This window comes from Tricharina praecox, assembly GCF_024521635.1.
Source record: "Tricharina praecox strain CBS 144465 chromosome Unknown BZA05scaffold_4, whole genome shotgun sequence".
NCBI classification, from domain to species: domain Eukaryota; kingdom Fungi; phylum Ascomycota; class Pezizomycetes; order Pezizales; family Pyronemataceae; genus Tricharina; species Tricharina praecox.
In genome coordinates, this window is record NW_026250406.1 from 190,050 (window position 1) to 214,719 (window position 24,670).

Genomic DNA, 24,670 nt, shown 5'->3' on the forward strand with positions numbered 1-24,670 from the left:
GACGCGATGGACGGATGCGCGTCGGTACCGTGCCTTTCTTGTCTCCCCACGGCCGTATGTGGGTTGGGTAGTGCAGTGTGCCTACCGTAGTGTGCTTCACCTTGCTGCGGGCTGTGGGCAGCGGATGGCGGTGCGATTGCCTACATAAGTGCCGGTATGTATAGGCTCCAGATGCCCAAGTAACTTCCTCAGTGACCGAGTTGCCCAGAAGTAAGCATCTACATAACTTCCTCAGTGACCGAGTTGCCCAGAAGTAAGCATCTACATAACTTCCTCAGTGACCGAGTTGCCCAGAAGTAAGCATCTACATAACTACTCGCTCTGGCTTTACTTTACTCGAGATACCGGTATATACTCTATTCTACTACGCCCTTCGTCTGCGTGGCCGACAGGTGGACACTCTCGGGGCGCTTCTTCTCTTCTCTTCTCCTGGGAACGGGGAATTCGACGGTCCCGCCTGCCTGCCTGCTGTTCTGGAGAGCAAATGAAACCATCCCTGAACGCGAAGCTGATTTGTGCACCACACAGTGCACACACACCAGCAACAACCTAGCGAATATTCCTAATTGCCCATCGGGAAGGGGAAAATGAGGAGAACGCAGGCGGAAAGAAAAGAAAGCGAAGGGAAGGGAAGCGGAAAGGATGTGGAAAGGATGCCCACAGAATAATTTAGTATGTATAGTGTCCATAGTAAAGTAAAGTGCAGTGCTCCATGGCGAAATAGATGAAAGCCTTCTCGAACAAAACCGCCAGATCTCCCCCTCTTGCCCCCCAAGAGGCCCTTCCCCCTCCCCTCCCCCATCCCATTGCATTGCTGCCCCATAGTTCCCGAGACCACACATATCCACCGGAGTTAACTATAGTTAGTACTCTAACCGTCGTTGTCGTTGTCGTCGTTCTTGAAGCTCCCGATTTTCGAAGCACCGGCCGAGTCGAATAGTACGAATAATACGTACACTCGACCTATGCACCGAGCTGCGCCTGGTTCCACTCGGGCTGTCATCCCTGCGACCTAATTACTCTGCTCGTCCACACCCAGCACCACCACCTCCCACCACCCACCACCCCCGTCCGTCAGTCAAGTAGTCGCTCGCTGCCTTCTCGTCTCTCTCCGCACCCTTCGGTCGTCGTCGTCGCCTCGTCCCTCTCGCTTTTCACCACCTCCTCCGTCGCCTCCGCCCTCGCCTCCGCCTTCGCTTTCGCCTTCGCGTTCCGTTCCTTTCGCTCGCCCAACACCAGCACCACCATCACCGCCGCCAAAACCCGCAAGCCGAACACTCCTTTACTCTCAGGGGGTGCAGAGTAGTACGATCGCCCATCCACCCACCCGCCCGACGCCCGCCGAAGAGATCGAAAGAAACAAATGCACGGCCAAGATCCGTCCATGCTGCGGGGCAGCAGTAGGCCCTACGGCTCCTCGGGCGGCTTCGACTTTGGGAATATCATCGGAGAGCCCATCGCCCTGGCCACTATCTCGATAGGATTCGTGAGGCCCCCCCCCCTCCCTCTTTTCGACAGACCGACCGAGCGATGGCTCCGTGTGTGTGGTGTGGGAGTGTGGGAGTGGATGCGCACGGCACTCTGCGCGCCCCCTTCGCCTGCGGCAGGCGGACAGGCGGCGGGGGATCGGTGTCGGAAATAATATCGAGTAGTAACACAGCTAACGGATCAACAGATAGCATGGTTAATAGCGTTCGTATCCCAGGTCCTTGCCGATATGGACGTCAACATCCGGGACTACCCAAAGTTCGCGTGGTGGACAATCACGTACGAGCTGGTGTGCATAATGTCGGTGACCATCGTGGTCTGTCTCGACATGGTACACAAATACCATGTTGCGGTATGTACTCACTTGTGCATTGGAATTGGAGGGGGTAGTTTCTGATATGGTGGTCGTCGGTAGATTGTGGGTTCGCTCGCCGCCGGTTTGGTGTTTACTTGCTCCGCCGCCAATAACTTCATCTACTCCGACAAGGCTACCATGGAGGCCGCAGGTGCTGGTCACATTCTGCTATCCATCATCCACGTTCGATTCTCTCCACCTCCCCCGCTCTCCCGCTCCGTCTAATCTTCGCAGATAATCTGGATCTTCTACTTCGGCTCCGTAACCCCCGATCTCTCGCACAGCTACCACGACAGCTTCGCGCTGCACAAAGACAGCAAAACCTCGGGGCACCTCTCGCCCTACCACGCCGGCGCCAGCCGCCCGCACACCAGCACCTCCTCCAGCCACCCACCGCAGATGTACACGTCGGCGCAGCTCAACGGCTTCGAGACGTCGTCGCCAGTGTCGGGGCAATACCGGGCGTCCTCGGCCGCCGCCGCCGCCTCCGCCGCACCAGCCGATGCCGAGCCCTCGCCGCCAACGGAGTACAACCACCGCGCAAAGGCCATCTACGCGTACGATGCAAACCCCGAGGACGTCAATGAGATCTCGTTCGCTAAGAATGAAATCCTTGACGTGAGCGATGTCAGCGGCCGCTGGTGGCAGGCCAGGAAGCAGAATGGTGAGACGGGCATTGCGCCGTCGAATTATCTCATCCTGTTATAGGCATAGCATGACCACTTGTTGTTGTGCAGTGTCAAATGTTGTTGCTGTTGTCCTTGTCGTTTTTCGGGCGTTCCCATTTCTTCTTCTCTTTTCTTTTCTTTTCTTGCCTTTCTTGCCTTTACTTCTGACTTCTCACCCTCGTTGATTGATTGCTCTATCTACTCTATATCTCTACTATACCCAATCCACTTATGATGAGAAAGACGATCCCCCCCCCCCCAAATATTCCCCCACCCCCTTATTTTTCGCTTCTTGGCGTGGGCTGTGCCCATTATTTATCTTTGATCTTGACCTGTTTTTTTTTGGTTTATATTGTGTCTTTTTTTTTGGCTTTGGCACTGTATGTCTGCGGCTCGGTTCGGGATGGAGTATGTAGGTGGTAGATTGATGGGTGAACAGGATCAGGATGTAGCGGAGTTTTGGATGTTAAGGGCGAGAAATGGCGAATGGCAGGTGGCAATGGCAAAGTCACAAATCAAAACGGAAGCGGAGGGGGAATGGCAATGGCAACCCAACAGGAGCGAATGGAATGGAATGGGGCATTGGCGAAGCAAGACAAGATTCAAGCAAGACGAAGCCGTCGAGTGACGAGTGACGAGTGACGAGTGATGAGTTGTGAGTTGTGAATTGTGATTGTGATTGATATATCTCCAACCTGGAGAAGCAAAAAGCCTTCATAGCAAAAGAGAAAAAGTCTACCACATCCAACTAACCATACCGGAAAAGAAAAGACATCAACCGAAAAGCAAAAAGGTAAGTGTATAAAAAGCTACCGTATCGCAAGCAAGCAAGCAAAGCAAGCCAGGTAATTAACACAAAATCTTGAATCGAATCAGAATCAGAATCAGAAGAAGAAGAGAGTAGAGCAGAGCAACGGCACACACGGCATCCCCATCCCCCCTCCATCCTCCCACGGCACGTCCAGAGTAAGTAGAAAAAACCAAAGATATAGAAAAAACCATCCATCCATCCATCAACTTCAACGAAACCGTCCATCATCTCATCGCATCGGCACTCCTGCACATCACATCACATCACATCCCATCTCTCCACCCCGGATCCCCCGAGCGCACGCATGCAGCAACGTGCACATCACCGTTTCTTCAGCTCCTCCAGCTCATCATCAAGCTCGTCCTCATCCTCACTGCGAGTATCATCCGCGCCAATGCCACGGACGACTCTCCACGCGATACGGAGGATCATGTAGAGCCAGAGCAGGGTGATGACCTGGAGGAAGACGAGGAGGGCAAGGAACGTGCGCTGCACGGGCAGCGTGTAGCAGATCTCCTCCGACTGGAACGTGATTGATTTCCAGATCGTTTCGAGATCTGCTTCGCGCCCTGGGATCAGCTCGCCCGACGTCGAGTAGCACCCCGGCTCGATGATCGCGATCGAATCCTTCCACACTGAGTGCGTGATCCAGTTGTACAGCCCGTGCCGCCCGACGATCCATGCGACCAGGAAGATGCCGAATGCGTAGTCGCAGATCGTGCTGTAGCCAAGGTATTTGAGCAGTTTGGCGGCCTGCGAGAGGAGTCAGCTACGGATATAATATGCCTAATGTGTGGGAGTGCGTACCGAGAGCAGGATGTCAATCACATCCATGATGCACAGGATTACATGTCCGACTCTGGTCAAGTGGTGTGTGTAACTTGCAGCGATCAACGAGCACGTAATGATGTGATGGGCAAACATCTGATAGTGATCCTTTCTTCGCTCTTCGATGTTGAGAACAAAAATCTGCTGCAGCCAAAAAGCAAACTGTGCCAAATAGTACCACTTGAACAGGCCCGAGAGCTCTTTCAGCGGCCAGCCGGTCCACAGCTCCTGCATGTTGAGCCAGTACGGACTGTTGTACAATAGGTACTAGCGTGCCGACAATCGATCAGTTTCATGCCGAGCAGATATATGCAGGGCGCATGTGTCCGGGAGCTCGGGACTTACCATTCCCACACCCCAAAATGAGCCGTAGTAAACCACCAGCCATGCCTGTTCCGAAAACCGGACCACACCCTTACGTGTAGTGATGCCGCCCATTCTCGCCAGCGGCACAAACACGTAGTCCAGCACGGTCGATCGCAGGAACGTGAACAGCACAATCCAGAAGAATACCAAGTACAGGTCGTCGAGTCCTTTGCCATACATTCCGGTTTCCGGCTTGTAGTACGAGATCGCGTAAAACTTTCGAAGCATCGGTCGTAGGTGCGGGAATAACGCGTGTGCTGCTCCGAGCATCGCCATCAAAACCACCGACATGCCTGGAAAAACAAACGCGCGTTAGTTGCTGTAGGAGCGTGCGGGAATGGTGTAGCATACGTATTTGGTTCCGCTCGAGCAGGGCTGTCGTGTCATCGACCCAGGTGCGGGCAGCACGTTCCCGGGGAGCTTTTCGTTTCTGTCGCGGCGCCAGAGTGGCATCGGTCACCGAGGGTTTCCGTCTCGACTTCCTCCGGATTTCCGCTGTGCCGCCATTGTTGGTGGATGCCAGTGCAGCGGAGACTGCGGCATCGCCGTTCGATAACCGGCTGTTCTGTGGGATAGGGGTATGCATCTAATCGATCCTCTCTCGCTCTTCACCTTCGCTCGAACACGATGTCGCTGTAATTCCTTTCCCTGACGACGACGGAATGTTAGAGATCAGCCAACCTCAGACAGACATGAATTTGGGGGGTGGTGGTAAGCACACACACAAAACACACCTTGTGGTCTCACAATCCCGCGGGCAACAGAGATATCGGGGCTTCGTTTATGTTTGGGCTGTGTTCCCTGCTTGCTGACGGTGCAATTGCACTGCACGTTGTTGTAGTCTGTCTTCTGCGGATCTTTCGGTAGAGCCACCTCTGTTTCTCGCGAATGCCACGGGCCCCTTTAACTCGAGCCGACTCGCTGTTGACCGCACAGTAATAATTTAGTTCGTGATACTGTCGCGCGTGTCGCTGCTAAGGTGTGAATTTGAAGGGAAGGCGCGGGAGAGGTTCTGGTTTGCTGGAGAAAGGAGGGATAGCAAGCAGCAGCAGCTTCCGTGTCGGAGAGGTGAAGAGGTATCGATGATTGATGGGGAGGGAGAAGGAGGGGGGGAAGTGTATATTTGTTTGAGAGGGGGGGAGGAAGGGAGGGAGGAAGGGAGGGGGTAGTTGGGTGTTGGGAGGGCTGAGAGAAAGCGACGGTGTCGGGAAAGTCTTGAGTGGTCCAGTCCGCCAGTCTGTCTGTGTGGCCCGTCCGGGGGGGAGGAGTTTCGCCAAGGTCGGACAGGGACCACTCGCCACACTTGTCCCCACTCAACCGCACACGAGCCATAAAAAGAGGAGACGCAAGGAAGTGTTCAGAACGGGGCCTTTGGGGTTGCTACTCGGAGACGGGGCCAGAAAAGACGCGGTCAGCGGATTGTGTACCAGTACCTGAAATTGAGTAGATACCAGCATACGCTACGTGCTCTCCACATGGAGGACACGGGCAAACGGGCACGGGCACGGGTACACGCCCGGGCCCGGGCACAGGCACACGGGCACTCGGACGCATGTACGCCCGAGTCCCCGGGAGTCCTCGTCCTCGCCACGTCCTCGCCACGGGTTGCCTACCGAGCATCATGCGAGTGGCTGAAACCACTGGCTGGCGAGCCTCACCCATCACCACGGCCTCCGCACAGCGCGCCAATAACCACTTACATAACTAATATGGGCACATCGGATGGACCTGCGGAGATGCCTTCTCCTTCGGTTATGCTTAAATTGCGAAATAGCTTATTTCCTCTCCGCGCTAGGTACTTTGTAGCTTCAGGGCGGATCCGTCACTGGCTCCAGAGTTTAGAGACGTGGGATGTAGGAGTGAAAAATTCAGTTGAGTTCTCTACGATTGCCGGTACCTGGTACACAGCAGTGGCACGGTAGACACATGCCTCTGGTGAGAACCAGATCCAGAATGCAATCGATCGCTCGGCCAAACAGACGTCCCCTCCCCTCCCCCATTCCCCATTCTTCAGCGCAGGCAGGTTGCATACCGTGACATCTCACGCCCTACCCTCGCGACGGCGGGCATGGACCTCGCCTCGGAATCCCTCTCACGGGCCCTATCTACCTAGGGCACACACAAAAGAAGGTTATCCGCGACCCTTTTCCCCCGCGGCCCTTTTTCCCTCGCACGGCCACGTCCAGTCCAGAAGGCTGGTGCCTGGGCGGCGGAAATGCCCCTTAAACAGCATCTCTTCACCGCCACCAGGGCAGGCACGTGCTGTTGTGGTTGTACTGTTGTTTAGCGAGTAAGGGGGAGGGAGGGGGTTAGCCATACCGGCTGCCGCGATTGGTTGATACGGTATGTAGGAATGTGGAAGGGGTAGGTACATGGGAAGGTACTCGGGAGGCGTAACTGTGACCCACCCACCGCTGTGGATCGTGGAATTGATATTGATACCGAGGTATTCAATACTGCTTTGCCGATTGATGTGACGGTACCGCGGGAGTGGGCGTTTCGGAAACACAATCGGTACGTTACCTGGTACGTGGTTGGGAGCAGATAAAAACAAGCAATGAGGCCCATTGTTTCAGTTGAGAGTGAGTTTTGATGATCACTGCAGTGTTCGTGTTGGAAGTTGACGACGCTCTATAGCTGGTAGCTCTACCTATTGACGGATACTGAATGAAAGCACCAGCTTCCATTCAATACTTCCCACTTCCCATCCGTTCTTTCAACATCACGCACTCTCACTCCCCTCTCGCACGTGCTGATCCGGGGTGGAGGTGCCACGGCAACCTCCGCCACCTCACCAGCGCCCGCAGGCCGCAGGTCGCATCAACGCGCTCACCTCAGGCCGTCACCATCCCGCGCGCCAGTATGGTCTCGCTCCTCAGCAACCCTCTCGCGACAGCCGAGCAGCTCTCCTCGAGCCCCAGCCAAGCCGATGGCCTGCCGGCCTCTCTCGAAGTAACCCTCCGCTGGGCAGGCCTCACGCTCCTCCAGAGCGCCGGGCTGCTGCTGCGCCTGTACGCTCCCCTCCCCCGCGCCCACGCATTCACCTCTAACTTGCGCAGCCCACAGCCCGCCATCGCGACCGCCCAGCTCCTCTACCAGCGCTTCTTCCTGCTGCGCTCATTCCGGACCTTCTCGGTCCTCAGCGGTTCACAAGCCTCCCTCTTCCTCGCGAGCAAGCTCTCGGAAGTCCCCGTGGCTCCACGCAGCATCATCAACGTGACGACGTACCTTCTTTCCACCACCTCACCGTCGCCGATATCCCCGCTGGCCACCACGACCTCCTCCTACGTATCCGAGCACGCCTACCACCTGCAGCGCACGCGGCTTCTTGCAGCCGAGACGGAGTTGCTAAAAGCCGTCGGCTACGATACGCACGCGGCCCTGCCGTACGCCCTCGCGGTCAACTACGCGCAGGCCCTGGATTGTCTGCAAAAAAGCCTGCTGCAAAGGGCATTCGCCTACCTGTCCGATGTCATGTTCAGCCCGAGCTGTGTGTATCTCACGCATCAGCCGAATGCGCTTGCGGCGGCTGCGCTGTATCTGGCGGCTAGGGATGAGGCAGTGAAGTTGCCGGAGTGCTGGTGGGAGGTGTTTGATGTCGAGAGAGAGGATTTGGGGTTTTTGGTCGCCGGGATGGGCGGCGTGGAGGGGTTTGTGAAAGAGCAGAGGGAGCGGTGGAGGGAGTTGGGCGGCGTGTGGGAGCTGGAGCAGGTCGAGGAGCTGTTGAGGAGGTGATATTGTTTACCACGACTGTGCGATAATGTATGTAGAAGCGCTGCGAGCGCGAGCTCACTGGCAAAAACAACTCCTCTGTACCCCGTAGCCCGTAGGCTGTGAGTATATACACAATCTACGATTCGCGAGGTCACTCGTGCACTAAACCCGTCTCGCGTATCTCCTCCAACCCACCCCACCTCTCCACGCACCCCACGCACCCCACCACCACCACCAGCAACCCAGCTCTAACCCCGTCACCACGATGAAAGTCCACGCCGAGCTCCTCCACACACTCACCGCGGACGTTGCGGGCACCTCAGTGTTGCTACACTTCGACAGCATGCGCTACCTGATCGGACAATTCGGCGAGGGCGCGCAGCGGGCATTGATGGAGCGCCGGGTGCGGGTGAACAAGATAGGGCACGTATTTGTCTCCGGGAGGGGTACGTGGGACAGTAACGCGGGGCTGGCGGGGGTCGTGATGGCGATGGGTGAGGGTGGGGGAGAGGACGGCGCGGCGGAAAGGGCGAAGGGTGTGAGGGTTAGTGGTGGACGGAATTTGAGGTACACACTCGCGACAATGAGAAGGTTTGTCTTTCGCACCGGTATGAGGCTGCAGGTTAGGGAGGCGCGAAGGGGCGAGGAGGAGGAGGTATGGGCGGATGAGAATGTTACGGTTAGGACGCTGCATATCGCGCCTGACACGGCGGGGGTGGAGGAGCTGGAGGAGGACGGGGAGGGGAAGAGGATGTTCCTCAAGAAGGTGGTGGATGATATGTTTTGCTCCGATTGGAGTATGGACACCATGATCGACTCGGGGGACGTTGGGGCGGTGGGAGAGGCAGAGGCGCAGGCGGGAAGGAACCCGCAGCTATCCACGAAGCTCCCGCCGAAGGGCAAGACGCGAGCGCCATGGCCCGCCTCGACGGTCAAGACGCTGCCCGAGACGACACCGAATACAGTCGCGCTGAGCTATCTCGTGCGATTGCATGAACAGCGGGGGAAGTTCCTGCCTGCGCTTGCCAGGAAGCTGGGAGTGAAGCCGGGTCCGGATTTCAGCAAGCTCACCAGTGGGAAGAGTGTTACGACCGCGGAGGGGAAAGTGGTAAATCCCGAGGATGTGATGGAGCCGTCAAGAGAAGGGACGGGGATCGCGGTGTGTGATGTTCCAGGCGCCGAGTATCTGGAGGGCTTTGTGGCGGATAAGGCGTGGGAGGATGCGCAGTGGGTTGGGTGCTTCTTCTGGTTGGTCGAGGGCGGTGTCGTCGACGATCCAAGGTTTCTGCACTTCGTCGAGAGATTCCCGAAGGCGAGACATATCGTTTCGTCGAGGGATGTGTGTGCGGACCAGATCTACTTCAAGGCCGCGGCGAAGTCGGCGGTGCTGCTCAATTCCCTCGATCCTGAGATCTTCCCCGAGCCGAAGCTCGATTCCACGCCGAGACGGAGCATAGACACCACCCGCTTCACCATCGCCGCTCCCGGCATGCAATGGCAGATCGAGCCGAAATGGCAGCTCCGGGAAGACACAGTGGAACCACTGTTCAGTCGGCAAGAGATCGTCGACTCGGAAAGCTACAGGGCACTCTCGATGGTCGCGCAAGAGTACCGACGACTTCTCCCCTCGATCGCACCACTAGACATTCCCGGCAGCTCGTTCGAGATCTTCCCACTGGGAACCGGCTCGTCGACTCCGTCGCGGCACCGCAATGTCTCGGCCACGCTCGTCCACACGCCACCTCACGGGTACATGCTCCTCGACTGCGGCGAAGGAACGCTCGGGCAGCTGCGCCGGCTCTTCGGCGCTTCCTTCACCACTGTCCTCAAGTCCATCAACCTGCTGTACATATCCCACCTGCACGCAGACCACCACCTGGGCGCCACCACGCTCCTCCGCGCAAAGCACCTGCTGATGGAGCCGGGCGAGACCTTCTCGATCGTCGCACCGGCGATCTTCCAGACCTGGCTGGAGGAGTACTCCCTCGCCGAGCCGGGCATGGCCACCATCCTCAGCCGTGTATCCTTCACCTCGTGTGAATCGCTCCTCGCCGGCTCCGAAGGCTCCGCACCAACACTCCCGCACGTCACCATCACCACCTCCCCCGCGCACCATTGCCTCTCCTCCTTCACGGCGACATTCACCATCCCGCTCCCCCCCTCACCACCGTTTATACTCTCCTACTCGGGCGACACGCGGCCGACCGCCGCATTCGCGGCAATGGGACAGGGCTCGACGGTACTGGTGCACGAGGCCACGTTCGGCGACGACATGGCGGCGCAGGCGCGCGCAAAGAAACATTCTACTGTTGGGGAGGCGCTCGGGGTTGCAGCGGAGATGGGGGCGAAGGTGGCCGTGTTGTCGCATTTTAGTCAGAGGTATCCCAAGTTGCTTGGGGGGAGTGAAGGCAAGGGCGGAGGAATCACGGTGACGGCGTTTGATTGTTCGAGGATACGCATGGGGGAGGCGGGTAGGTGGACGGTGCTGAGGAGGGGGTTGGGGGTGCTTTATAGTGAGGAGGAGGAGGCGTAGGGAAGTGCAAGTACATAGTGTAGAGAGATGGAAAGCTGCGAGCACTGGGGGGATGAAATGCAAATGGCAAATGTTCCCGCCCATCTTGTAGCTAAGATTCTGCTGGTTGTATGTACTCGTGCTTGCGTAAGTATGCTCAAAGGGCCATTCTCATCCGTGTAGATCTCGGGGAGGGGTAGGGAGAGTGGGAGGGAGAGGGAGGGGAAATTTACAACTCTACTTGACGGGCTCCAAGTGCAGATACCTATCACTCGCGATGTAGCGGCGAACCACCGACGACCGAGTTCTATACACTGGACTCCGGAGAGACAGCATCGACAGCATCGATAGTATCGACAGCATCGGTGTTGACGTCACCACGGATATGTAGAGGTAGAGTACCACGGGAGAGCGCACGAACCGGCGGGGGGGGGATCAAGTCCGAACTCTAGCTATACTCTACAGCAGCAGCAGCAGCAGCAGCAGCAGCAGCAGCAGCAATTCTCCTGGTTGTATGTACTGTGTATGCTCGAAGGGCCATTCTTATCTGTGCAGATCACGGGGAGGAGAAGGCATAGGGGGGAGTGGGGGAGGGGGGAGGGGGGAGTGAGCGGGGGAGGGCGGAGTGGGAGGGGGAATCTACAACTCTTCTCGACGGGTTCCAAGTGTAGGTACCTATCACTCGTGATGTAGCTACAGCGGCGAACCACCGACGACCGAGTTCCATAACTACATTGGAGCAACAGCTTCGACAGCATCCAGGCACGTGGGACCGTGGGGCCGTGGGGTGGATAAACAAACAAGCAAACAAGCAAGAAGCAAGCAATCAGTCACTCAATCGATCTTGGCACATGTGATTTGCTGTCACTGGGTGCAGAACGGATTGACGGATTGACCGAATGTGATAGGCGAGCTTGGTTGAGCTGAGCTGGGTTTGGGTGGGTTGGGTTCCTGCGCAGTGCCTGCGTCTGGACTCTGGACCTGGACTCTGGGAGGTGGTGTGGTGGTACTGCGTCGATGGGATTTTCGGTTTCTTTTTTTTTTTTTTTTTTTTTTTTTTTTGAGTTTTTGAGTTTTTGATGGATGGACGGACTGGGCATGGGGATGGATATGGTTGTGGTTGTTGGATTCGAAAAGGGTATTTCGATGGATTATGTATGCATGTCCCTCGAGGGAATAGGCACTCGAGGCTGTGATGGCGGTGATGGCTTGATGGCTGTGATGGATGGGCTGGATGGGCTGGGTTCCGGTCTGGGTTCGTTGGGACAGCCAATGGGAGACTCGGACGGGCTGCTCGTATGGGACGATGTTGTTGGGCAGTTGCTTGGATACTTGGACATGCCGCTGCTGCTGCTGCTGCTGCTGCTGCTGATGCTGCTGCTGATGCTGCTGCTGCTGCTGATGAGATGGCAGGTAAGGCAGGCGGGCAGGCAGGCAGGCAGGCAGGCAGGCAGGCAGGCAAAGGCAGGCAAGCATGGTGCAGACGACCAACTCTCTCCCTCCCTTCACACGTATGCTTCTCGCCTCTCTCCTCTGCTATGTACTCTACTCGACATAGCTGTCCGCTGTCCCTACCTGCGCTGCCTCCACCTGCTCAACCTGCTCCACTTACTTAGCTCAACCTCCCCTTCCCCCCGCATCGAGCGCTCGCAGCATTGGCAAGTGCTTCTGTGTCATCTGAGCGGGGCCTGCTTCGTCGGCCTTTGCCTCTGCCCTGTCTGCTCTGCCCTGCTCTGCCGTGATTGTCCTCGTCGTGGTGTGGACGGGAACAATAAACTCGATAAAATAGACAAATACATAAAATAAAGAATGCGATATGTGTCGTCGTTCACTCCCCCCAGCACTGCGTGCGCAACGGCTCGCCTGCGGTCTTGGCGTGGTTCCGTGAACTTTGCTTTGCTGCCCACTGCTTCGCCCCTAACTAAGAAGTAACCATCAAGTTCCCGCATCTGTCCCTCTCCCTCTCGACCCTTTCTCCCTCTCCCTCTTCCTCTCTCCCTCTCGCATTCACCTCCTCGTCAATCCCAATAAAGAACAATCTCGTCAAGACAAGCCAACCTCGAGTCTGCTATTCTTTCCAAACGAACCATCCCTCGCACTCTCCCTCTCCCTCCCCTCCACCACCCACCCCCCACTACCGCTACCACTACTACAAATCCGCTACTTCAACTCCACCCCTCCTCCTCCTCCTCCTCCTGCTACTGCTCATCCTCCTCCTCCTGCTTTATCATCACCAGCTCCATACATCGTTTCTTCGTCCCTGACGAAACATCCGTTCCCAGCCTCATTGACACTAAAATCCCTCCCGTTCTATCAACGTCACTTTTCTGACTCCCCCAACCCTCGTCTTCGTTCAGCACCTTTCTATTGTCTTCCCTCTCCGTCTAGTTCTACGCGAGACGGCCTTTAGCGAATAGAAAAAAAAGAAGAGGAACCGTAGAAAGAATATCTCTTTCTCTTACAGGCAGAACTCCACTACCAGGACATTCAACTACCAAGTAAGAACCCCCCCTTCCTCGCTCGCTCCCTTCCTTCCTCATTCTTCCTCCCTTCCTCACTTACATCCTCCTCCACCTCATTCCACTTCCTCCTCCCTCCTCCCTTACTTTCCCTTCCCACTTCCCTTCCCAACAACGCACACCCAACCACAACTCCATCCATAAAGCTTCTTGCTCTACTTCCCTTTCTTTGTTCTCAGAGCTATCCCTCCAAACAACCACTACCGCTCCCGCTTTGTTTGTTCGAAGCTCCATCATCCCATAAATCACAGACATCCAACCCGAAGCAGCAGCACTCGGCAACAAAGACATCATTGCTAACCTCCTCGACCATTAAAGACATCAAGTTCATTATGTCCGCAAACGCCGCCGATACCGTTGTTGCTGCCGTCGAGAACACGGCCGAGAAAGCCAAGGAGGTCGCCTCTGCCACCGTGGAGACCATCACCGAAGCTGTCAAGAACACTTCCATCGCTCCCAAGACCACCGAGCCTAAGCCCGATACTTCCGAGGCCGATGCCGCCCACGCTGCGTCTGCTGCCGAGGGCAGGAGACTCTACATTGGAAATCTGGCCTACTCGACTACCGACGAGCAGTTGAAGGAGTTTTTCGAGGGATTCTCTATGTAAGTTGGCATGGTGCTACTCCTGCTGTTACCGGTGTATCTGACATGTTCCCGTGCTGCAGTGAGTCGACCTCGATCCCCACCAACCCCCGTACCGGTCGTGCCGTCGGTTACGCCTTTGTCGACCTCACCACCAAGGAGGAGGCCGACCGTGCCATTGAGCAGCTCAGCGGTAACGAGGTTCAGGAGAGGAAGGTTAGCGTTCAGCTTGCCCGCAAGCCCGGAGCTGCCAGCACCGGGACGAAGAAGCAGCACAAGCAGCAGGAACAGCAGGAGCCTCGCGAGGAGGGTGCTGTTGCCAACGAGGAGGGTGGCGAGGGCAAGAGGGGCCGTGGTGGCGTTAGGGGACGCGGCCGGGGACGGGGTGGACGTGCTAAGGTATGCGATGGAATTCCCGCCACCATGGTTGTCGGAAACGTGTCATGATCGGTGATGCTGACTCATGATTCCAGCGTGGTACCCGTGGAGAGGCTGGATCCGGCGACGAGACCGCCGCCGACGGTTCCAACAAAATCCAGCCGTTGGTCGAATCCACCAACGTCAAGACCGTCGATGCCTCGGGCGAGGAGGCTCACCAGGATGGCAATGCCGCGTCGGCTTTCAAGGGCAAGAAGAAGCGTGGCCCCCCCGAGAATGGCATTCCCAGCTCGACCAAGATCATGGTCGCCAACCTTCCCTACGAGCTGAGCGAGGATCAGGTGAGATTGAGATGTCTGTTTCGGGTTTGAGCACGTTCTGACATCCGCACAGCTCAAGGAACTCTTCAAGGACTACCAGCCCGAGTCCGCCAAGATTGCCCTTCGTCCTATCCCCCGCTACATGGTTCGCAAGCTGCAGCAGCGCGGCGAGCCTCGCAAGGGTCGCGGCTTCGGGTTTGTTACCCTTGCTTCTGAGGACATGCAGAAGAAGGCCGTTGAGGAGATGAACGGCAAGGTCATCGAGGGTCGTGAGATCGCCGTCAAGGTGGCGATTGATGTGAGTACCTCTCCACTGCCATCTCGGAAGCTGAGCTGACATGTCCATAGTCCCAGGTTAGCGATTCCGAGGACAAGGAGAACACCACCGAGGAAAAGACTGAGGACAAGAAAGAGGAGAATGAAGTTAAGCCTGCTGCCGTTGCCGTCGCTGCGGCTGTTCCTGAGCCCGTCGTGGTTTAAGGACGTCGACACCGGTTGTTCGACGAGACTTTGAACGACTTGGATTGACTACAGTCATCCAAACGATACGATTGTAACGATGAAAATAGATGGGACTTGGTAATTGTGTTTTCTTTTTTTCCGTTTCTTTTTTTTTTCTTCTGGGAATATCCGAACGAGGCAGTTCTTGATGTGGGGGGAGGGAAACACGACCAGCAACTGATCAAGTCATGTAATGTGCTTTGCTTCTTTTGCTTACGTTTGTCTTTGGTGCATCATGGTGGGGGATTGCCTGTTCTTGAGCTTTCTGGGAGGTCTCTGTTTTCTTCTTCATTCTTGTAACATGTGCAGAGGTTGCTTAGGGGGTATAGCTATGAGATTTAATTGTCTGCAAGCAGGGGGTGTTGGGGGTTGTGCATAGCATAGAAATGAAGGAACACGAATGACAAGAACCAGTCATTGCAATTGCTCTCGTTCTCACTCATTCCCCAGTTATTGCAACTTGCTCTCGTTCTTTATGCCTTCGATGTGATTACAACTCCCGTTCTCCTTTATTGCCCAGTCATTACAACTTGCTCTTGTTCTTCATGCCTTCGATGTGATTACAACCTCTCGTTCTCCTTCATTACAACTTGCTCTCGTTCTCCTTCTTCATGCCTTTAACCCCCTCCACCACGGCGCCCTCCAACACCATCTCCGGATACTGCCCAGTACTCCCCTGCCTATGCCACGCCCCACCATCCACGACCAACACAGCGCCATTAACAAAGCTGCCGGCCTCACTACACAAGAAAACCGTTGCATCGGCGATCTCGTGGGGCTCACCATACCTCTGCAGGGGCACGCTCCTTCTTGCCTTCTCCAATTCCCTTTGTGGCAGCAGCCTGCCCATCCCCTCGGTACCCGCTATGGGCCCAGGGGCGATGACGTTACTCGTCACCCCGCGTGGTCCCATTTCCACAGCGAGCGCGGCACTCAACGCGTCCACCCCCGCCTTTGCCGCAGAAACGTGCGCCTGCCACGGCGTGCCCGTGTAGTGCAGCGTGGCGCTGACGAATATGAAACGCCCTCCCCCTGCGCGTAGGATGTGTGGAGCGCACGCTTTCATACCGTTGTAGCTGCCTAGAAGGTCGATGTCCACTACGGACTTGAACGCGTTCGGGCTGAGCGCGCTGATGGGTGCCAGAAAGTTGCCGGCCGCGCCGAGGATGCAGATGTCGATGCTGCCTAACTGGGCCGCGCAGGTGTCTGCTGCTGTGCAAAGGGAGGCGGCGTCCCGGACGTCGGTGGTGAGGGGGAGGACGACAGCTCCAGGGCGCAGGGCGCGAAGGCGGGTGGCAGTGGCGGAGAGCCGGGTGGCGTCGCGGCCGACGATGCAGGCGTTTGCGCCGAGAGAGATGAGTGCGCCGACTTGGACGGAGCAGATGCTACCCGAGCCGCCCGTGCAGAAGACGACGCGACCTGAGAATTGGTTGGGCGTCCAGACGGGGGAGAGGTACTTCATCGGTGGTGCGGGCGGCGAGGGGGGTGAGGGGGTCGTCATTTTGCGTTGTTGTGGAGGGGGTGTGAAGGGGCGGTGGTGGTGCTGGTGGTGAGGGCGGGAGGACGTGAGGTTACATATGGGGTTGGTATTGGGGCTGATATTCGGGAGTGGACTCGTGACGAGCGGTGGTTACGCGGGCCGAGGTCGAGGCCGAGGTGACATGGGACAGCTGATTACTGTCATACTCATCTGTGGTTGTGTGGAGAAGCGAGCGAACTCGGTACCGATGTCGGTGTCGGTGTCGGTGTCGGTGTCGGTGTCGGTGTCGGTGTCGGTGTCGGTGTCGGTGTCGGTGTCGGTGTCGTGTCGTGTCGTGTGTGCGTCAAAGTGAATGAGAAGAGAGAAGTGCAAAGCAAGCGAGAGAGAGAGCGAGAGGGACGGAGCGGATTAATATCTCTCTCAAGTCTCCATTCGCGCCAAATCGGATTGGGATTGCGATTGGGATTGCGATTGGGATTGCGATTGGGATTCGGAGCGCGACTCGGAGCGGGGCGGGGAAAGACGGGCTTGTCCTCAATCTACATAGCACCGGTGGTATTCTACAAAGGTGGGGTGTGTCGTCACACCACCGACTTTTCCCTTCACAACTCAACCTGCACTCACGCCTCTCACGCCGCCCTTCACGCCGCCTTTCACGCCGCTTCCCACGCCACAACCACCACCACTACGAGTGACGAAACAACGGCAGCAATGAACCGCCTCCTCACGACCCTAAAGCTAACGGGCACCTTCGCGCTCGGCGTGCTAACCGGCGTGCACTTTAATTTCTCGCTGCAAACGCTGCGGACGCTTCTCGCGCTCAACTCTGCCTGTTTGTCCCCCTCCCCCATTGCCCTTCCCCTTGATCTGTATTGACAGAGAATAGCACAAGCCCGCCGCGCATTCACAATATCCCTGGGCCTCCTGCGGTCGACGGTGCGGCCGCTGGAGCTCATCGCGGCAGCGTCGCTACTGACCGCGTGGCTGCTCTCGCCGCGCGGGGGGAAGCATCCGTACCTCCTACTGGCGACGCTGCCGGTTGCCGCTGCGGTGGGCGTTGAGAGGTTGAAGCTGGTCGGGGTGGAGTATGGAGTTCAGACACTTGGTGAGGGGGAGGTGAAAGAAGGGGAGAGGGATGGGGTAAAGGGAGAGGCGGAGGTTAATGGTGAGGCCGTGCAGGGCGGCATGGAGGCGTGGAAGCAGTGGGGGTTGGTTAGGGGCGGGATTGTCGGTGTGGGCTTTGGGATCGCGTTGGTGGGGGTTTATGGGGATTTTATGTAGTACGGAGGGCGGAATTGCTGGCGGAGAGGATTGACGGTGATGAGCGAGGCTGTGGTGCTCAGGCTTCTACTCTACTCTACTGCTTGCTCCCCCACCGTGCTCATTGTCTCCCGCACGTAGAAAATCAATGGGCGGTCGTTGCCCGTCGTTGCACGTCGTTACTACCCGGGAGTGTGCATTCCGGGTATCTCCCACTCACTCACTCGCACAGCACATCACTCGACCCAAATAAACCAAAAAAAATCCATTTTAAACGCCCCGCCCCACCAGCCATTACCTGCCGCATATCCCTACGACTTCTGCAACTTCCTCCTCGCGGCCTTATCCACCAGCTTCCTCTTACGCTTCCCGTTCTCATTCCTCCCCTCATCGATATCCATCTTCGCGATTCTCTTCTTCTCCGACACGAGCTGCAGCGTCTCCCTGACGACCCTGCCCTCAAGACTGACCCCGGGCTCGTCCTCGTACTTATCCAGCTTTCTGCCCGTTCGCGCCTCTATCGACTCGACGAGCGTCACGTCGCGCTCGCTCACGAACGTTATCGCCTCGCCGCCCTTGCCCGCACGCGCGGTTCGTCCCACGCGGTGGATATAGTCGTCGGGGTCCCGCGGGACGTCGAAGTTCACGACTAGCTCGACGGTCGGGATGTCCAGTCCTCTGGAGGCGACGTCGGTAGCCACCAGGATACGTGCGGCGGATGCCCGGAAACGGCCCAGGTTGTCGGTGCGCTCGGATTGCGGGAGGTGGCTGTGGAGTGCTGTCACCCGGTGGTCGAGGAGGCGGAGGATGTGCGTCAGCGTTACCGCCGTCGTGCCGCGGTTGACGAAGATTATGGTGGATTTTTCGAGGTTCAGGGGCGTGGATAGGAGGGTGTGCAGATATGCTTCCCGTGTGTAGCTGGCGAGCAACAGGTACCGCTGCGAGAGCGTGGGGGGGATGGCGACTCTGCTCAGCTGGTTAACCGTGGGAAACCGGGGGAGAGGGGGGCACAACAACGTACTTATCCGTATCGACCTCGCAGACAAACACCTCCCTCCGTCCCTCCGCCGCCTTCTCCAGCTCCTTCAGCTGCCTAACCTCCTCCGTCATCGTCGCCGTAAACAATGCCGTCTGCCTCCCCTGCTTCCCTGCCTTGGGTAGGATCTCAAGACACTCGCCCAGATCCTCCGCAAAAGTCTCATCGAGCAGCCTATCGGCCTCATCCAGCACGAGCATTTTCACCCTCCTAAGCCCGCCGACAGTATCCTCGCCACTGGAGCGCACATGATCGGCGAGGCGCCCCGGCGTTGCAACGACTATATGCGGGCGCGTTGCGAGCTGCAGCGCCTGCGTGCGCATGTCCACGCCGCCGATGAGGAGGCACACCTTGATACCCTGGGATGCGCCGAGCGCCCGGAACTGCTCGGTGATTTGCAAAGCCAACTCGCGCGTCGGCGTCAGGATCACCGCGAAGATCCCGATTGGGTCGCGTGCCCATGTTTGCAGGATCGGAACGGCGAAGGCCGCCGTCTTGCCGGAGCCGGTGCGCGAGCCGCCGATGCAGTCTTGTCCTGACAGGAGAGGCCCGATGCACGCTGCTTGGATGGGTGTCGGCCGCCGGATCGAGAGCGCGGAGAGTGAGTCCACGAGCCATTTGTCGACGCCGAGGGAGGCGAAGTCGGGCATTGTGGTGGTGGTGGGGTGCGGTGGTGGGGCGGGTCCGGGCTGCGCGCGTCGTCTGTGGTTGACTCTTGACTCTGGAGGTGAGGTACGGTTGATAATTTTTAGACTTGACTTGACTTTGCTAGTGGCGCTATCATATGGTGCTTATCCTTATCCGCATTGATAATCACTCTCCTCGCTGTACCTTTACATGTGCTTTCGCTCGCAAAAAAAAAACATCAAAGCATCAATATAGCATAGAAGACATAAACGAGTAAACAGAGCTGCTCTACAACCCCCATCTAAAACTTCTCCCACTCATCATTCTCCCAATCGTCATCCTTCTTCTTCTGCGTCGCCTGCCCGGAGCTCTTCATAGCACTCGTCCCCAGGGCGGCCGGCTTCTGTTGGACCTGCACCGGCGGCGCGGGCTCACCAAAGCTCTCCCAAAAGTCCTTCCTCTCAGGCTCGACCCTTCCCCTCGCAGCCCCTCCGGCTCCGGGGCCCTCCACAAACTTATTAAAGTTCTCATAACCGAGGCGGCCAACGCCCTGCACGCCCTGCTGCACGCCCTGCCCCATCAGCGCGGCGGTCCTGGCTAGGTCCGCTTCCGCCAGCTTCTGCGCCGTCGGCTTGATCACCTGCTCGTTCGCCAGCATCGCCGCCCGCGTCGCTTGCGTCGTGAAGAAGCCCCAGCCCTTGGTTAGTGCCGCTACTGGATCGCGCGTTAGGTCGCCGAGTACGTCGGATGGTCCCCCTGCCGAGGAGGACGGGGGTGGGGTCGAGCCGAAGCCGGCGTATTTGCCGCCTTGGGAAGGGGGGAGCGAGTCCGGCCGCGTCTCGTTCGCGGAGTGCAGTCGCGCGAAGTAGGCTTCGTTGCGCGCTTTTTTCGAGGCCGCGTCGGAGGAGAGGGGGACGCTGGAGGAGGCGGAGGGCGTGGAGCTGCGTGATGGTCTAGCGGTGTTGGTGTTGCTAGTGTTTGGAGGTGGGGGGACATATTCGCGGCCCTCAACGTCGGCGGTCAACTGCTCGCACTATGTATCAGCCCCTCTCCTCCTCTCCCCCCATCCCCCCCATCTCCCGGGCACCTACCATATCCTTATAATTCCCAGCAGCCTCACACTCATACCGATCCTTTATCGCGCCCTCGCCGCCGCCGGTCTCGAGCATGCCTTGCGCGCGACAATACTCCTTCCATCTCATATTCCCACCCTTCTCCATGCGCGCCATCTCCTCGCTCTTGAACGCGTCCATGGTGACCGAGCGCACGAACGAGATGTGGACGCCGAGCCCCCGGTGCACCCCCGCGCACGTCAGGCAGATGAAGATTCCGAACTTCGGACTTGCCCATTGCGGCGCTGGAGCGCCGCAGTCACTGCAGGTGTTGTTGCCCGGAAGCTTTTGCAGCGCGAGGAGCTGGGTAGGCGTTAGTGAAGGGGAACGGGGAGGAGGGGGGGGGTGAGGGAAACCTTGCGCCGCGTGTCTGGATCTATTTCCCAGGATTTCGACATTGCAATGTGGTGGTCGTGCTCTCGATGCGGCGGATGGAGGGAGTGGTTACTGTAGTTGGGTGGGTGGTGGTGGAAGATGGAAACGACGGGTCGTGGTCTATGGTATGGTATGGTACGTACGTGTGAAGCTCGGGCTGACAGGGTGTCGCCCAACCTACATACCTCCTAGAGTAGAGTAGGTACCTGCTCTATTCTACGCACAGGGGCACCATGTATCTACCTCACAAAACATCACACGTCCGGAATTACGAACTCAATGTTATGTCGGTGATCTTGAACCTAACCCAGTTACCGGTCCCTACATACGAGCTCTATGGACCTGCCAAAAGCAAAACAAAAGCGAGAAACAAATAGCAAAAAGATGATCTTCCGTTACGGGGAATTGAACCCCGGTCTGGCCGGATTAATGCTCTGCTTGAGAGCGGCCGATGCTAGCCACTACACCATAACGGATTGATGCTTATTAAGCTAATTATGCTGTATTGAAGCCACATAAATATACGGCTTTGAGAAGTGTATAGTAAACAGTCCTACGGAGGTAATGGTGATGATCCATTAAGCCTGTATAGTATGCTCCCAGATCTACGCACAGCGGGGGCAGAGGAAACTACAGTAGGTAGGGAAACACGAGCCAGCCTCTCCGCATATTTACCGGTACTTTGGGTTCGCCATGGACAGCAAGGAAAGCGGGTGTGAGGGGGAGGATGAAAACGTGAAAGGGTGCCCCAGGGTCCCCAGAGAGTATGTAACGGATATCGGCGACATGAGATGTACTGCACTGCATAGTAGGTACATAGTTGGCCCGTCCTCGGTGCGGAGTTCGGACTCCAAATGGCGGGTGACGTCTTCTCTTTCTCTCCTTTTTCTCTTTCGAACACCGATTCATTCTCGCAAACATCCCTCAGCAGCCCATAGCGAAACATTTCTCTTTCCAAGTAGGAGTTGTGAAATGGCGAAAACCCCCCAGGGCCGAGTGCTACCCCGTGAACCCACGCTTTCGAATCACGAACCATCACCAGCATATCTCTTCCCACAGCATCTCTCATGCTACGGACTTGCGGTATCGCACTGTACTCTTTGGTACTCTCTACTGCTGATACCGGTACGCAGACAACGGCTACGGTTCACCGCTCCCGATTTTATCCACATTGATTAAATGAACATGAACAGGCCGAGACCTCGGCACTGGTGACGTCAGTCACGTCACCACCCCCCGACTCCCGGAGTTCATACGGTTATATCCCCTACAACTGCCTCGTCCTCGCCCTCGCCTCGTCCTCGCCTCGCCATCGCATCCGTCCTTGCACAAACCAGCCAGCCAACCGAACCCACACACAACGAAACACAGGGCAAAGAGACTCCACGAGAAACATTCCACCCACCCACTCCAAGACGTAGCACTATGCCCGCGAAATCCAACGACCAAGGCGCACAAGAAATCACGCGGCGCATCGACGGCAAGGACGTCACGGACTCTGCGCCAACCCGGGACCAAGGCGCGCAAGAGGTGACCGCTCAGGTCTTTAGCCACCACGTTGGAGTTGGAGCTGGTGCTGGGGCGAATAGGGACCAAGGCGCACAAGAAATCACCCGCCGCATCGACGGCAAGGACGCGGCGGCAACAAAGGATCAGGGAGCGCAGGAGGTCGCTGGGAAGGTGGAGGAGAAGAAGGATAGAAAGGAGAATAAGCACGGCAAGAAAGATGGAAAGCCCGCCGGAGTACGGTGGCGGGAGATGAGACTTAGTGGGAAGCTGTGATCATCTGTGATCATCTGTATTTATATTTATGTCAAATGTTGATATTATGCGTCTTATTGCCTGTTCCAGTGTCATGAGTGTCACTGGTATTTTTCTCTGTCCTCTGTCCTCTGTCCTCTGTCCTCTGTCCTCTGTCCTCTGTCCTCTGTCCTCTGTCCTCTGTCCTCTGTCCTCTGTCCTCTGTCCATTTGTAGCGTTGTATCGTTGCATACAGCCTTCGTGCCTTCGTGGCTGCTTAGCATTATTCATGGCTTCTCGTCAGAATTAGCCTCGTTAGCTAAAGCCTTCAAGCCTTCGAGCCCCAGCCCAGTCCGGAGACGACTATCGTCGCATCCTCTGTCCGAGGCCCGGCTTCATCGAGTCTATGTCTACCAGTATGATACACGAGCTCGTTTCCCTTACAAGCAGTTTCATTTCCCATCTTTCCTCATCTTTCTCGTCTTTCTCATTTTCTTCATCTTTCTCGTCTTTCTCGTACCAATTACATCAATTACATCAACCAAGTAAAGTCAAGTTCTCCCAGTTTCAACATCGGAGGAGGAATCCACGCGAGTGATTCCACGTGAATGGTTTATGCCTATCCGAGCAAGGCTAGTCCGTGTGTGGAGTGAGTGAAGTGGCGTAAGTTCCGCATAGGATAGTTACTATCCATCGAGCCGAGAGTACACTTTCTTATTTCGATACCCATCGTACCTACATCCCACATTGTACCGTAACTAGTAGTTACCCGCGGCCCGTCCGTCCACGCGGTCGACCTCCGCTTCAGCCTTCAGGGATCACCGGTACCACTACACAGCGATATGCACTGGCATCGAACACATCGAACACATTGAACACATCAGCCGCCACCACTTCCACCTCCACCTTCCTCGGCTGTGGCTAGCTGTGTAGGTAGCTGTGTAGATATGTAGAGTATGTGGCTAGCATGTAGATATGTGGCTATATATGTGGCTATATGTGGCTACAGCGGTTGCGGAAGGCGTAGGCGGCCCGCCCCACTACATACACACTACATACCCACTAGTTAGTTATGTAAAACTAGCGGGGATCTGGCGGGTGTGGATATTCTGTATGTACATATGGCCACTACATATAGTAACTAGAGCAGCTTGGTGAGTCCAGCTTGGTGAGTCCCCCACCTCTAGGTATAGATACATGTAACATGTAACATGTAGAGTACCAGGCGGGTGGGTATTCTCGAGAGATGGAAAGAGAAAGAGAGATATGGAAGCTGCCTGCAAACAGATCGTCCTCTCTCCCTCCACTCCCTCCACTCCACGCCGGCTATGTATTTACTTATACTTAGATACATAGGATACCTTTCTCCATCCCCAGTACCTGCCTCCATAGATAGCCATGCGAAAACAGCGATGCACTGTGCATTACCTAGATCTGGTATACAGGTATACACAACCTACATATCTACCACCTACACACACACATGAGTACCTAGTCGTGAACTTACACTGCACTGCACTGCACTGGCGCAGATCGGCGCCAACAAGACCTGACACGACAAGACCAGACATGACCAGACATGAATTGACAGCCGCGTCCGCATTATAGCACTCTACCCAGCATTAGTTAGCTGTAGCATTAGCTGCAGTGCTCTGGCAATACCCGGATCGCTCGCTGGAAGGTGCTCTACATATGTAGTAGCTGGGGAGCAAACGTCGATCCGCGTCCGATTGGGCGTCCATATGTATGTAGGCTCGAATTTTTCGTCCCAGGAGATGCCCCGTCACAGTGGCAATGGCAGTGGCAATGGCAAGGACTGGCTCGCTGGCTGGCTGGATGAGTGAGTGGCAGTGGCGGCGACGTGCTGACTGCCCGGCTGGCTGGCTGGGAGATTAGTTACTGACGTGGGCTGCGGGCAAGGGCGGAGGAGGACGTAGGTGCTATGTATGTATGTCCATCAATACAAGGCTCCGGATTTCGGAGGGGAAGGAGTGGCG

At 56.7% G+C, this 24,670-nt stretch overlaps 11 protein-coding genes and 1 non-coding gene across 12 annotated transcripts; 6 read left to right on the top strand and 6 right to left on the bottom strand.

Annotated features, from left to right (window-relative positions):
- The first annotated feature begins 1,103 nt into the window (after positions 1 to 1,103).
- Positions 1,104 to 2,722, top strand: BZA05DRAFT_197183 (uncharacterized protein). Its single transcript, XM_051479453.1, has 4 exons — positions 1,104 to 1,486; positions 1,676 to 1,840; positions 1,904 to 2,026; positions 2,078 to 2,722. Exons 1-4 carry the CDS (start codon positions 1,364 to 1,366, stop codon positions 2,549 to 2,551), a joined length of 885 nt encoding a protein of 294 aa, XP_051342408.1. The 5' UTR covers positions 1,104 to 1,363; the 3' UTR covers positions 2,552 to 2,722.
- Positions 2,723 to 3,166: 444 nt separating this feature from the next.
- BZA05DRAFT_197203 (TLC domain-containing protein) lies at positions 3,167 to 5,229 on the bottom strand. The gene is made up of 4 exons (XM_051479455.1): positions 4,868 to 5,229; positions 4,496 to 4,809; positions 4,130 to 4,417; positions 3,167 to 4,075 (listed from the first exon to the last, which is right to left on the bottom strand). The coding sequence occupies exons 1-4, from the start codon at positions 5,100 to 5,102 to the stop codon at positions 3,644 to 3,646; spliced, it is 1,269 nt and encodes a 422-aa protein (XP_051342409.1). The 5' UTR covers positions 5,103 to 5,229; the 3' UTR covers positions 3,167 to 3,643.
- A 1,190-nt stretch (positions 5,230 to 6,419) lies between these two features.
- On the bottom strand, positions 6,420 to 7,289 carry BZA05DRAFT_387979 (uncharacterized protein). The gene is made up of 2 exons (XM_051482631.1): positions 7,154 to 7,289; positions 6,420 to 7,098 (listed from the first exon to the last, which is right to left on the bottom strand). Exon 2 carries the CDS (start codon positions 7,082 to 7,084, stop codon positions 6,800 to 6,802), a length of 285 nt encoding a protein of 94 aa, XP_051342410.1. The 5' UTR covers positions 7,085 to 7,098; positions 7,154 to 7,289; the 3' UTR covers positions 6,420 to 6,799.
- Positions 7,290 to 8,723, top strand: BZA05DRAFT_387980 (cyclin-like protein). The gene is made up of 2 exons (XM_051482632.1): positions 7,290 to 7,527; positions 7,576 to 8,723. Exons 1-2 carry the CDS (start codon positions 7,379 to 7,381, stop codon positions 8,249 to 8,251), a joined length of 825 nt encoding a protein of 274 aa, XP_051342411.1. The 5' UTR covers positions 7,290 to 7,378; the 3' UTR covers positions 8,252 to 8,723.
- Positions 8,724 to 10,771, top strand: BZA05DRAFT_387983 (beta-lactamase-like protein). The gene has a single exon (XM_051482633.1). The coding sequence runs from the start codon at positions 8,814 to 8,816 to the stop codon at positions 10,761 to 10,763; it is 1,950 nt and encodes a 649-aa protein (XP_051342412.1). The 5' UTR covers positions 8,724 to 8,813; the 3' UTR covers positions 10,764 to 10,771.
- A 2,727-nt stretch (positions 10,772 to 13,498) lies between these two features.
- On the top strand, positions 13,499 to 15,129 carry BZA05DRAFT_197248 (uncharacterized protein). The gene is made up of 5 exons (XM_051479456.1): positions 13,499 to 13,865; positions 13,928 to 14,243; positions 14,318 to 14,563; positions 14,616 to 14,840; positions 14,891 to 15,129. The coding sequence occupies exons 1-5, from the start codon at positions 13,594 to 13,596 to the stop codon at positions 15,020 to 15,022; spliced, it is 1,191 nt and encodes a 396-aa protein (XP_051342413.1). The 5' UTR covers positions 13,499 to 13,593; the 3' UTR covers positions 15,023 to 15,129.
- A 497-nt stretch (positions 15,130 to 15,626) lies between these two features.
- BZA05DRAFT_424149 (uncharacterized protein) lies at positions 15,627 to 16,505 on the bottom strand (the record flags this gene model as incomplete). The annotated part of the gene is made up of 1 exon (XM_051485902.1): positions 15,627 to 16,505. The coding sequence occupies one exon, from the start codon at positions 16,503 to 16,505 to the stop codon at positions 15,627 to 15,629; it is 879 nt and encodes a 292-aa protein (XP_051342414.1).
- BZA05DRAFT_387988 (uncharacterized protein) lies at positions 16,330 to 17,002 on the top strand. The gene has a single exon (XM_051482634.1). It carries the CDS (start codon positions 16,621 to 16,623, stop codon positions 16,873 to 16,875), a length of 255 nt encoding a protein of 84 aa, XP_051342415.1. The 5' UTR covers positions 16,330 to 16,620; the 3' UTR covers positions 16,876 to 17,002.
- A 13-nt stretch (positions 17,003 to 17,015) lies between these two features.
- Positions 17,016 to 17,963, top strand: BZA05DRAFT_433916 (uncharacterized protein). The gene is made up of 2 exons (XM_051486291.1): positions 17,016 to 17,355; positions 17,410 to 17,963. The coding sequence occupies exons 1-2, from the start codon at positions 17,235 to 17,237 to the stop codon at positions 17,802 to 17,804; spliced, it is 516 nt and encodes a 171-aa protein (XP_051342416.1). The 5' UTR covers positions 17,016 to 17,234; the 3' UTR covers positions 17,805 to 17,963.
- BZA05DRAFT_368753 (P-loop containing nucleoside triphosphate hydrolase protein) lies at positions 17,964 to 19,560 on the bottom strand. The gene is made up of 2 exons (XM_051481596.1): positions 18,805 to 19,560; positions 17,964 to 18,749 (listed from the first exon to the last, which is right to left on the bottom strand). Exons 1-2 carry the CDS (start codon positions 19,467 to 19,469, stop codon positions 18,095 to 18,097), a joined length of 1,320 nt encoding a protein of 439 aa, XP_051342417.1. The 5' UTR covers positions 19,470 to 19,560; the 3' UTR covers positions 17,964 to 18,094.
- Positions 19,561 to 19,572: 12 nt separating this feature from the next.
- Positions 19,573 to 21,101, bottom strand: BZA05DRAFT_368755 (uncharacterized protein). The gene is made up of 3 exons (XM_051481597.1): positions 20,915 to 21,101; positions 20,538 to 20,861; positions 19,573 to 20,470 (listed from the first exon to the last, which is right to left on the bottom strand). Exons 1-3 carry the CDS (start codon positions 20,954 to 20,956, stop codon positions 19,748 to 19,750), a joined length of 1,089 nt encoding a protein of 362 aa, XP_051342418.1. The 5' UTR covers positions 20,957 to 21,101; the 3' UTR covers positions 19,573 to 19,747.
- Positions 21,102 to 21,323: 222 nt separating this feature from the next.
- BZA05DRAFT_t91 lies at positions 21,324 to 21,409 on the bottom strand. The gene has a single exon. It is a non-coding gene; the product is annotated as a tRNA-Glu (tRNA).
- Between the last annotated feature and the right edge of the window lie 3,261 nt (positions 21,410 to 24,670).

Bases quoted from the DNA above. Each gene is read 5' to 3' on its own strand.
- BZA05DRAFT_197183 (XM_051479453.1), top strand. From the start codon at position 1,364: ATGCACGGCCAAGATCCGTCCATGCTGCGGGGCAGCAGTAGGCCCTAC. The intron at 1,487-1,675 runs GTGAGGCCCCCC...ACGGATCAACAG, and splicing joins CCACTATCTCGATAGGATTC to ATAGCATGGTTAATAGCGTT. The intron at 1,841-1,903 runs GTATGTACTCAC...GGTCGTCGGTAG, and splicing joins TACACAAATACCATGTTGCG to ATTGTGGGTTCGCTCGCCGC.
- BZA05DRAFT_387979 (XM_051482631.1), bottom strand. From the start codon at position 7,084: ATGGGCCTCATTGCTTGTTTTTATCTGCTCCCAACCACGTACCAGGTA.
- BZA05DRAFT_387988 (XM_051482634.1), top strand. From the start codon at position 16,621: ATGGGGTTGGTATTGGGGCTGATATTCGGGAGTGGACTCGTGACGAGC.
- BZA05DRAFT_433916 (XM_051486291.1), top strand. From the start codon at position 17,235: ATGAACCGCCTCCTCACGACCCTAAAGCTAACGGGCACCTTCGCGCTC. The intron at 17,356-17,409 runs GTTTGTCCCCCT...GACAGAGAATAG, and splicing joins TCTCGCGCTCAACTCTGCCT to CACAAGCCCGCCGCGCATTC.
- BZA05DRAFT_368753 (XM_051481596.1), bottom strand. From the start codon at position 19,469: ATGCCCGACTTCGCCTCCCTCGGCGTCGACAAATGGCTCGTGGACTCA. The intron at 18,750-18,804 runs GTACGTTGTTGT...CCAGCTGAGCAG, and splicing joins TGCGAGGTCGATACGGATAA to AGTCGCCATCCCCCCCACGC.
- BZA05DRAFT_197248 (XM_051479456.1), top strand. From the start codon at position 13,594: ATGTCCGCAAACGCCGCCGATACCGTTGTTGCTGCCGTCGAGAACACG. The intron at 13,866-13,927 runs GTAAGTTGGCAT...CCCGTGCTGCAG, and splicing joins TTTTTCGAGGGATTCTCTAT to TGAGTCGACCTCGATCCCCA. The intron at 14,841-14,890 runs GTGAGTACCTCT...ACATGTCCATAG, and splicing joins CCGTCAAGGTGGCGATTGAT to TCCCAGGTTAGCGATTCCGA.
- BZA05DRAFT_387980 (XM_051482632.1), top strand. From the start codon at position 7,379: ATGGTCTCGCTCCTCAGCAACCCTCTCGCGACAGCCGAGCAGCTCTCC. The intron at 7,528-7,575 runs GTACGCTCCCCT...TAACTTGCGCAG, and splicing joins GCCGGGCTGCTGCTGCGCCT to CCCACAGCCCGCCATCGCGA.
- BZA05DRAFT_197203 (XM_051479455.1), bottom strand. From the start codon at position 5,102: ATGCATACCCCTATCCCACAGAACAGCCGGTTATCGAACGGCGATGCC. The intron at 4,810-4,867 runs GTATGCTACACC...TTGTTTTTCCAG, and splicing joins GCTCGAGCGGAACCAAATAC to GCATGTCGGTGGTTTTGATG. The intron at 4,076-4,129 runs GTACGCACTCCC...CTCCTCTCGCAG, and splicing joins TGATTGACATCCTGCTCTCG to GCCGCCAAACTGCTCAAATA.
- BZA05DRAFT_368755 (XM_051481597.1), bottom strand. From the start codon at position 20,956: ATGTCGAAATCCTGGGAAATAGATCCAGACACGCGGCGCAAG. The intron at 20,862-20,914 runs GTTTCCCTCACC...ACGCCTACCCAG, and splicing joins ATCCAGACACGCGGCGCAAG to CTCCTCGCGCTGCAAAAGCT. The intron at 20,471-20,537 runs GTAGGTGCCCGG...TAGTGCGAGCAG, and splicing joins CTGGGAATTATAAGGATATG to TTGACCGCCGACGTTGAGGG.
- BZA05DRAFT_387983 (XM_051482633.1), top strand. From the start codon at position 8,814: ATGAGAAGGTTTGTCTTTCGCACCGGTATGAGGCTGCAGGTTAGGGAG.